This window comes from Pagrus pagrus (assembly GCF_965226575.1).
Source record: "Pagrus pagrus genome assembly, chromosome: 9".
In the NCBI taxonomy this organism is placed as follows: domain Eukaryota; kingdom Metazoa; phylum Chordata; class Actinopteri; order Spariformes; family Sparidae; genus Pagrus; species Pagrus pagrus.
This window is the reverse complement of record NC_140193.1, coordinates 7,495,485-7,506,705: the sequence shown is the minus strand read 5'-3', so window position 1 is coordinate 7,506,705 and position 11,221 is coordinate 7,495,485. Positions and strand designations below refer to the sequence as shown.

The window sequence follows — 11,221 nt, the reverse complement described above, 5'->3', positions numbered from 1 at the left end:
CCTCTGAGTCCAGTGTGCTCTACCCCATCTTCTTTTGCTTTAGACACCCTACCCTGTCCGCCACTCGACCTGTGAACAGAGGACTGGCCGGAGTGTGAATGTCCGAAAGCGACAGCGTTTCCTTTCAGCTCTAAATCAAGTCCACTTGAACCCTGAACAGAAAAAAAAGCTTCTTTCATTTTCTTTTTTATCAAGATGTGAAAACACCTCGCTGACCTGAACAACAGGGCCAGGACAAAGAGACGCGAAGACAACTGGAGCACGACAAAGCTAGCAGCTGGTCTTTAGGGGTAGTGTGTCCACCGGCATGTCTCTGCAGTGACCTAAGTCGCCCTCCAGCCTGTTAAGACCATCTCCTGAGTATCAGGCCTGTGTGTGTGTGTGTGTGTCTGTCTGTCTCCATGGACCTGATAGTGTTTTGTTCCAAAGAAGCTGGAGTTGCAGGAGGAGCATACTCACATCTGGTTTCAGCAAGAGTGTCCCCATAAATGATACGTACAGGCTTCACAACAAAGTCATCACGGCTGGAAATCATCCATCTGCTGGTCCATCACTATCACAGCTACATGTTGAGACAGGTTTGATAAGGTTAGGCGCCACAGTGGACCAATAACTCTCCACTGAGAGTTATTTTGATTGGAAATAACTGTATTGCGACATGCGATTGATATTAAATGAAAGAATAAATCAATGCAACATGTTGTTCAAGTGTCCAGTTGACTTGTCTGGGGTTTCTTGCTGCACTCAATCATTTAAAACAACATTTAATCCACTAAATGTACAGATTGCTCCTCTGAGAAACTAACCCTAAACCTCAAATGAAAGACGTTGTTGCATTGTGGGAAATGTACAGGCTACTTTTACTTCAGGTACCCTTAATTCTAAAACTTGTGTACTTAAAGGGATAGTTCGGGTCTTCTGATGTGGGGTTGCATGAGGTACTTATCCCTAGTCAGTGTATTACCAGCAGTAGATGACCGTCAGCTCTTCCTCCGTGTGGAGAGGCAGTGTGTAACACCAGCAGAAAGAAGATCCTAGTACTGCTGTTAACCGTACCAGCAGCAAGACGTAATTTAGCTTCCAAATTATCCAAAAATATATATATATATCTGTTTAGGCGCAGTGCTATGTAGTGCCAAAGAAAAAGGCTGTTTGACTGCAACGTAAAGTGGCAAAAAAGTTCAAAACATAGTGTACACGTTTTTTAGGTGGGACTTACTTTAGATGGCTAAAACACAACTTGCTACTGGTTCGGTTTGCAGCAGTACTATGCTCTACTGCAGGTAATACACTGGTTAGGGATAAGTACCTTTTACAACCCCACATCAAAAGACCCAAACTATCCCTTTAAGTAAAATAGGCTGGGTTCTTCCACATCTGTGAAAATGCACAATAAGAATGACAACAACACTGAGCTGGTTGTGACGTAGTCGACATTTTAGAAATGTGGCTTTTAAATCTCCTGTTTGAGACTTGAAATGTGTTTTTCTCTCACAAACACGTCAGATTCATCGTGTGTGGTGCTTTGATTCACTGACATGCAGCCTACACCGCGGCCCAAACCCTCAGACGGCGGTGCTGTAAAATCCAGTCCAGGGTTTTTTTAGCCCAGAGGACGGGGCAGCGTGGAGGAGTCAAGTGCGCCTTGGACGGTACGCGAGGCCACATGCTCACAATTAGGACTGTGGTTTTGAAGCTGTGTCCCACCTGGGTGTTACTGTACTGTGTGGAAAACAAGGAAGTTAATCAAACTGTGAATCAAACGCACATTAGAGCTGATCCACCTGCTCTTTCATGTCCTTCATAATATTATGATGTTTAATCAGAGACATATTTCAGGGGGTTGAGTGGACACTGATAGCTCGCACTCGCGCTTGTGTCATTTCCTACAAATCAGTGAGATGTGTTGCTGAACTGAAGCTTTCAGAATCGGTGCCAAAAGGCTTTACATTAATGCTTTCTGTCTCTTTCACTATTTCTCTCTAACACTTTCCGAATGTCTGCCCCCCTCTCTCTCTCTCACAGTGAAAGTTGTGACCAGCAGATATAAGATAGTCCACCATCCATGAATGCAACAGCAAAAAGAAAAGATTAACATTTCAGGGTTCTGTTCAGTGACGCACATCTTGTTTGTTTGGGTACGAGGCCGATAAACATCTCGGCCCTGGAAGCCTCTGGGATCTGTCTTGGCCGCTATGAGAGAATGGCACAGCAGCCAAGTGTAATCTTCAGCCTCGGCCACAAACTGCTCTTTGATCCGCTGCTGGGACTGAGCCATTACAGTGTCACGGCACACTGAAGCGATAGCTCAGAGCAGAAGTTACCCTTGACCACAGATCAGGGTTGAGATAGCCTCGGGCCTTTACCTTTAAAGGTAAGCTACAATCAGCATTAATGCAATGAGCAGTATGTGCGCAGCATCAAAGGGCACACGCCAGTCAACTGGAGGAACATAATGCAGGAAATGCCTCGACTGATTGCATGCAAACCTCTCCTGCATGTCAAGTATTTGTGGATTTGGGTAACAACACATTACTGCGGTGTGATCCCGTACTGTGCCACCAACACAAACTCAGATACTTCAACAAAAAACCTGCCAAAGGGATTAATCTGATTCGGATTCTTAAAGTTGAGGAGCAGCTAACTGGCTCCGAGCCCATTCCTGTCTGCGTTTCAGGCCCAGGTCTGGTCTGGAAAAAGCATCATGGTCGTAAAGTGGGCCTTAAGCAAACATCCCTCCGGGGGCACCACCCCTCTCCGTGGACCAGCAAGAGCCTGAGGCTGGATCTGAGCCCCCGGTTTGATATAAACACATCGGTTCTGCAGTTTGGGTGTGTATACACTGCATGACAACAGGTGGTATTTAGATAATATAACTTTATATTGGCGCACGTGTGTACAGCACATCATAACCTTCCCCTTTACTCCCCTATTATATTCATTAATCTCAATCTGTGCATCCATTTTGAGACTGTGCACATACTCCTGAGAGACGCACACAGAGCCCGTGAGACAGGACTGACCTGCAGGAATGTGTAGACTCCAATCGTCTGTGGTGACACCTGCAGAGTAACAGATGTCAGTTTGACTCACTTCACCTGACTGCAAAGGATGGATTTTGTTGTCAGAAAAAGGACTTTTTTCTTTATTTGAAATTATAAACTGTGTCTAAGCATGTTTCCAGAGCTCGAGGACACTAAGGGCCATTTTAACTTTGAGGTCCAATCAGAAAAATGAGAAGTTATTTCCATGACAGCAACAATATTTTGGAGACGTAGACAAAGTTCAATAGGCCTTTTTCCAACTGTGTGGGTACTCAGTAATATCAACAGTGTGAAGGATTTAGTAGTATCTACGTAGCTGTGAGGTTGCAGATTGCAGCCAACTACGCCCCTCGTCTCACCTTCCCCTACAGTAGCCGCTAAAAACGTGACAAATGCATTAGAGCCAGTGTTGTTTAGAAGAAGTCTATAACCTCTTGAGGTCGGGAATGGCTCGGAGAAGACAGAATAGATATCTCTGCAACACAATACATAAACGACGGTGACATAACTGTTATTTCTTAATATTCTGTCCAACGTTTTAAATAAAAAATCTATATATTGCACCTTTAAAATTGAATAGTAATTATATAAACATTGAAATAAAGTTTTACAGCACAGATTCTTTTACATTTTTTTATTTTTAAAATATATGTTGAAACATGGTTAAAGTAGGCAGTTGCTCTCTCCTCTTTCTGGCCCCCTAGTGGCAGAAAATGGCCGAATCTTGCCCAGATTGCATTGCTTAATTTTGTATTATTAAAGCAAATTTGCAACATAACTAGTTAATAAAGTGGTCAAATAAGTGTCGTGGAGTAAAAAGTACAATATCTGCCAGAGTATTGTAGTTGAGTAGAAGCATAAAGTGGCAGAAAGCCTCGAAACGGTCCTTTGTTTATCTCCATCGCTGCTTCTTCCTTAGTTTATTTTACATTATCTCGAGTGTTGCTATCGTTCGTTTCTCTTCAAACCCTTCAGCCCTCTTGAATTGTTGTATCAACAATAAGGCGGATCTGAATGTGACAGGCGCGTCTCTTCAGCTCGGATCAAACCCAACCAGCACCGTCAGCTGGGGGAGAGATGCCGCTGGCAGCCCGGCAGAAGGTCCTGACAGGATCCTCGCCTCTCACCACAGGCTGTCTGCTCTTCTTCAGTAATTAGGAAGCCAAGCAAACACAGGGTGAGCTGCTGAGCCGGGCTGGATGTGTCTGATCACTGATCTGTTTTTATGGAAAGAGATGATTTTGGGTTCATTTTACGCAGGGTCTTAAAGTTTTAAAATGTGACTGATTTTTGTTTTATTCCAGAAAATGTGATTTCAGTTCAAATGTTCGTAGTTTAAACGTTAAACCAGAGCTCACACACTTAATATTACGCTTTCACTTTAGGCCAAGCGGTCCAGTTTATAGCCCACATGTTCTCCTTCATGCGGGGGTGCTGAGAGGTCAGTCCATATAATGACGTCATAATAAATGGTGCGTGACATTAATTTCAATAAAAACAATTTATTAAAAACACTTTACAACAACAGCTTGAACGACAATATCCTTCATGTCAAAGCAGCCACAGCAGCTACACGGCCAACAGCAAGGAGGCGGAGAGGGGGAAGAATTCCCCAGACTCCCTTAAAAAATCGCTTAATTTTGCGAGTTTTTGGCTTAAAAGAAACTTTTAAATCATCGGGAAAGGCTATCTTTGAAATATTTATACTTATTAGACCCTTCTTGAAAATTCGGCACATGTTTTACACTAAGCTCTTGCTTTCTTTGTTTGTCCCAGTGATGCACATGTTAATTTACATGCAGATCACCGGGACGCTGCCTCTTTCTCTCTCTTTGTCTAATGCAAATGTTTTTTTTTTTTTTAAATTGATGGAGTTTTAAATGCCTCATTTTTACTTTACACACAGATTCCAGTGTCCATGCTTTCAGTCCAAACACAGGTTAAACCTGTACATTGTGTTACCTCAGACGATTAAATCCTCGACAATTAAGAGGACATCCGGGATCGCAGATGTAAAAGAAAGTGAACTTCATGACGCGTTAATGCGCACTTTTCTCGTTCGTGCCTAATTTACACTGCAAACTGCACTTTTATTGACTTAGTCGAAACGGGATTACAATGCGCCCATTAATCAGGATGTTGTCCTTACAAATGCACCAGCCTCGTGGGTTAATTGAACTGCGCGGTGGGAAACGGTTAGAGCAACATGGGTTCATTAACTATTGTAACTCGATCCTTTTGGAAAATAGCTGCGACTTTTGATGTGTTTCCTGAAACAAATACTGAAGGTCCCTGCAGGGAAATCAAACTCACTGAAGAAGAATGCACAGACGATTGTTGTCCTTGAAATTTAAGCAAACAACTTGTGCGTCATCCTCTAAAAACTCCTTTCCCCCTTGAAACTGGGAGGAATAAATTATTTCCACGCCTTATTAAACTCGGATAAAACTAACATGGCGCGACCAAAATGCCAGAAAACGTGCCTTTTCGATGGAGTAAATGATCGAAAATTAATTCCTCTAGCAGATTTAATTATAATCCACGTGTTTATAGTGTCACCATCACCTGCCTCGGTGTTAGTCGTCCGGATCATTGTGGTTAAATCAGCTGCTGCAGCGAGAGGCCTCGCGTCGCCTGTGTTTTCCTGCAACAAACACATCTCTCCCCCCCTCTTTAAATTTAAATTAGCATCCTGGAGGACTTTGTCAAATCAAAACCACGTGTCAGCAAACATACATGCAGCCTTCTTGAATTAAAGTTCATCCCTGAAGCTGCCCTCCATCCAACCTCGAAGAAAAGGACTCGCTTATTTGATTAACCCTCGGAGTAATTACAGCGCGCGTCCTCTCCACTGGTTTCACATTTAGTCACTCGTATCATTTGCAAATTAGGCGTCTTATTAATGTGGCGACTCGACTCAAATGATGTGGGAGCAGTTGTGGTGACACTGCTGGAATATTTTACATCGTGTAAGGTCTGTTTGGTATCTGACTTCAGTGCGTAAAAATATGTCTAGACCAGAATAAACCCGAAGGCACAACAGAAAAAGGGGAGAAGGGGGGGGGAAATGCAGCTCTCCCCCATTGAGATCTCGTTACATTTAGTGCAAACAAAGAGCTTTCATGTGTTTCTGACAGTGTTGTCAGCTGAGCCTAGATAAAACAATCTCATTCAGAGGCCACCGGGTTTGCGTGGCCTGCTGCGCCATAATGCCCCCGCACAAGACCCTCCAATGGCTGCTAAACACTCGGTGCGTTTTTTGTCAATATTAGCGGGACTACTTGGGAGGAAGTTTATAATTGGACACGTGTTTCGCCCCCCTGCTTTTTTTGTCGTTCGGAGATCAACTGATTCCTTTTGTAATTCGTTTTTAAAGCAATGAGCGATCCACAAGGAGGGCTAAAGTGTTCTTAAGAGGCTCCCTTTCAGCCTTTACAAATGGCCACAGCGACCCGCCGAGAAACACGGAGGCCCTGGAAGTATTTAATCCAGGAGATGTGCCCGTGAGGCTGTCACACAGCACAGGTTCAGACACAGGCAGGTAGCCAGTTTATCGACGCAAACCTGCGCTCTTGTCTCCTCTTGACAGTTTCATTTTCTACCTGTCCACCTGCCTGTTAGAATATGGAGGACATCCTTTTTGATTTCGACCAGGATGGCACTACAGATTTCGCATTTTGGGGACAGATGGACCAAAACTTCCAGCTTCAGACCCAGCTGGACACCTTCCTGCTGGACTACACAGCAGCCACGGGCCAGCTCTCTCCGTGGTCCTCTTTCGGCAGTCAGTCCATGTTCCCGGACTCACAGCTGACCTTCACCGACCTCGACGTGCAGTCACCAGGAGCGGGTATCTGCGCTGAGGGAGAAACCTCCTCCGTGGATGAACCGCTGGATGAGACCAAGCGCAGGGCGCGCCGGCTGGTGACCCATCACCCGTACAAGGTGCAGCGGCACGCTGCTAACATCCGGGAGAGGAAGAGGATGCTGAGCATCAACTCTGCCTTCGAGGAGCTGCGCTGTCACGTACCGACGTTTCCCTACGAGAAGCGGCTGTCCAAGATAGACACACTGAGGCTGGCCATCGCGTACATCGCCCTGCTGAGAGAGATCCTCATGTCAGGCTGCGACCCCAAATCATATGTGGACGAGTGCATGAAGAATGGGTACAAGAACCAGACCAACGCGATCTGGAACACAAGCGGTGAGCTGATCACTGTCATTAGTAGTTGTTGAGTCTGAAGCTGCAGATAAGATCAGAGCAGGCCTGACTCCAGTGAAGCGTTGACAGGAACATCATCAGTTATCCATTATTTCAATATTTTGGAGCAGATAGAAAAGAGCTGCAACGATTAATCGATTAGTTGATCGAAAGAAAGTTTGTTGCTCAATATTTCAATAACCAATTAATCGTTTCATTCATTTTGCAAGCGACAATGTTAAATATTTGCTGGTTTTAGTTTCTTAAATGTGAAGATTCTTCATCATTTATGACAGTAAATGAAGAGTTTTGGGGTTTTGGGACTGTTGGTTGGACAAAAGAAACAACCTGAAGATGGTTTTTTATTGTTTTGGGTTTTTTTTTAACATTTTTTAGACATAAAAAGTAATCAATTAATCATATAAATCAGCAAATTCATTGATTCTAATCAATGATTGTTAGTTGCTGTCAGAATATATTATATAATTTTAAAGGATGTATTTACTTACCGCATAATGTAATACATCTTTTTACATTTATTTCCATTTAATCCACATGAAAAGAAGTCCAGATTAATGGATCATTGTTTTGTCATAAACGCAACAAAATACACCTGATTTTTAAAGCAACGTTATGTCGGAATTGGTGTTTTGTGTGATTTTTGTGCAACACTACGGTCGTAAACACAAATCCCAGGTCTGTAACAATATCACAGATGTAATGTCAGATGAGTTTGCCTCAGTGCCATAAAGCATTACGCACTCGTCCCGGGAGATCCTCCCGCCCACCGTAGTTACAAAGTGCAGAAACAAGCGATAGGGAGGCGGAGAGGGACGGAAAGAGACACCACTCACCCTATTACACATCAGTGTAGCAATAGCATCAACATGATTTTGAAGCTGTTATTTTAAGGAAAAAGTTACATAATGTTGCTTTATGTTTTCATGCTGATCAGCCGAATACGTCTCATTAAAACGTTATGATAGAAACATAAACACATACAGGACGAGCACCGTGAACACACATGAAAATGATCCACTAGTCAGTCTGCATCCTTCCTACCGTAAGACCTCCAGAGAGGCCTTCAATGCTTAATTGAAATCTAATTGTCTCCCCCAGTAATCCCAGCGCATTGACAGAAAGCAAATGTCATTTTAAGCAGCTTGTTGTGTTTGCAGCACACTTTTATCCCCAGGTGTGTTTCCCTCGGGCATTTGCTCTTAAATGAGCCTCATTTCCCCGAAACACAAGTACCTGTATTCTTACTGCCTCCGTGCACTTAACTAATTCTGTGGGAATCTGCTCTGAAGCCTCTTTGTGGGGCCTTTCAGCTGTAAGTGTGCCCCCGTTCTTCAGCCCCAGACCTAGGACTTGTTAAACAGTCATTAAAATGTATCAAAACTTATGTGTTTGTCCTGCTTTTGTCTCCCTCTGCCCCCGTGCTCCCCCCCCCTGCACAGATCTGACAGCCCGCCTGTCGTGGATAAAGTGGGATTAACCGAGGAACACGGGGCACCCTGAGTGTGGAGGTTCAGGTTTGTTCCTCCCTCTTCTCTCCACATGTCAAAGACAGGCGGCCGGCCGGCGTGACTCCCCCGACCGACCGACATCTGCAGACTTCTCAGCGGGTCACACACCTCAGGCTTTCTCAACCCCATCCACTCGGTCCTCCTCGGTGGCTTTGAATATTCTAATTTATTGTTGACTGGTAATTGAGAGCCATTGTTTCTGGGCCTGGGGAGGGAGAGAGGGGTTGTTTGCCCAAATAGATGGCACTTGTCCCAGAGAGAGGGAGCGTGGGGCACACTGGCACGAGACTGAATGGACCTCCCTATAAGGGCTCATACTTCTGCATGCGGCGCTGAAGTGTTTTCTCGACTCTCGCTCATTAGTCTGCGAGTCGATGTGTTAAAAAGAGCCTTGGTCATGTAAATGAGACAATGGCCGTGAGAAGCAGATCAGTGCAATGTGTTTTAGCATGTCAGGTGCTGTTTCCAGACTGGTAGTGAACTGTTTGTTTCATGTGAAACCTCGATCATCTGCTGTGTTATTTATTCATCTGTTTATTTATTTGTTTTTATTTATTGTGTATTTATGACAAAATGCTTCTTTGACATGTATTTATACAAGCTGTGATTATTTATTGTCCTGGAACTCAACAGAGGACGACGTGTTCGTTGTGATTTACTCAACATATGAAGCCATTTTATTTTATGTATCGGTTAATAATGATCTGCACTCAGGGTCATAGAGAGCAACCTGTCACGTCCCGCTCCACTTTCATTTGTGGAACATTCCTTGATGTCTTTTTGGAGGTTTTTAATCTGTAACCAACCAGAATAAATGTTGCAATGTACCTTTCTGCAAATGACAGATATGTTGAGACTTAACACTTCTTGATGTTGCAATTTTATGTTTCTTTAGGTTACACTTTCAGTTTTATGTTGTGACAAGTCTGTGCTTGAGGTCTGGTTAGGCGCAGACACAAAAAAACACTTGCGTAGGGTCAGGAAAAATCATGTTCTGCCTAACATGGTTCTGTTACACAAATCCTGACATCTCATCAAAAAAAATTTTTTTTGTGTGTGGCACAAAATGTTTTAACTACTAACACGGCCGGAAAATGTTCTGTCTTGTCAAAAATATCCGGTTTTGTTCCCACAAACATGGCTATAAATGGTCCTGACGTCTAGTTAAGAATATCTGGTTTTGTTGCCACTAACAGGGCTCGAAAATGTCCTGATGTCTCATCAAACATACCGCTCTTTTAGCCACTAACGCGGCTGGAAAAATCCTGATGTCACGTCAGAAACAACTGTTTTCGTTGCCACAAACACAGCTGGCAAAGGTCCCGGCATCTCATCAAAAACATCAGTTTTTTTAGCCACTAACGCGGCTAGAAAACTACCCTGATGTCTTGTCTGTTATAACTGGTTTTGTTGCCACAACCACAGTTGAAAAGGCCCGATTTCTTTTGTTGCCACTGACATTGTGGGAAAATGTCCTGATGCCTGGTCAGAAATATTTGTTTTTTAGTCACTGACACAGCTTGAATATGTCCTGATGTCGTGTCAGATATAACCGGTTTTTGTTTCCGTTTACTTCTGGCTTGTGAGCTGCTGTTTCAGTGGTCAGTCAAGCTCTACATGTCATCTCTCTCTTTGACCCAGATTCCTGTTCACTTTATAGACGATGCCTCAAAATGACCCTTAAATGTGGATGAATATCTCTGTTCCCTGAATATGTCTGTTCATACCAGAGGACTAAGCTTTGCCAATTTCTTCCTACACTCACCTCATAAATGTAGGCAACACTTTAGGACAGTGAGTCCAGGTGCTGCAGAGCCGTGCTCACCACATGACCTGGATCAGAGAAGAGGGTTGCAGGTGATATTCCTCAGGGTGAGCTGAGCCTACTTCTGTGCCTGGAAGCATGATGGATGGACAGCTGGTGCTGGTGGAGCCAAACCTCAAAGTTGCTGTCAAACAGGACAAAGATTTCATGTAGAAGTTGAGAAGGTCAGTTTCCTTCTAACAGCCTGATTCCAATACTCAATGATAATTCTGTGTAGTATGGCATCATCTAGTGATAAGGGATGCCTATTACTTTGCAGTGGCATCACTAAAATGTTACAGTAACTGCTAATCTGGCGTCAAAAGGCGTCAAAAGTAAAAGCCACAATTTGTTTCAACACAAGGTAAGGTGTTTGTCTCCCCAGATAAAAATGTGAACGTACCAGATGGCTTTTATTTTGACACACCGCTTGCCTGGGAGGTTTTCTGCATCATATTCTGTTTGTTTGTTTTTTAACCATCACCTTTTGTGTTTTCCTATACGTAAACAAAGACATTCCCACTATAGATCGATGCAGAAACGGCACAAAATGGTGCATGAAAAGATCCCCCAAGTGCAGCAAATGATGTGTTTGAGGATCCCTGCCTAATGTGTCCTTAACAATATTACAAAAAAAGATAGA

General features: G+C 43.6%; 1 protein-coding gene across 1 annotated transcript; it reads left to right on the top strand.

The window, feature by feature from the left end:
• Window positions 1–6,291: 6,291 nt before the first annotated feature.
• On the top strand, window positions 6,292–9,592 carry LOC311262303 (protein Fer3). The gene is made up of 2 exons (XM_084361587.1): window positions 6,292–7,248; window positions 8,706–9,592. The coding sequence occupies exons 1-2, from the start codon at window positions 6,669–6,671 to the stop codon at window positions 8,741–8,743; spliced, it is 618 nt and encodes a 205-aa protein (XP_084217713.1). The 5' UTR covers window positions 6,292–6,668; the 3' UTR covers window positions 8,744–9,592.
• The last annotated feature ends 1,629 nt before the right edge of the window (window positions 9,593–11,221 follow it).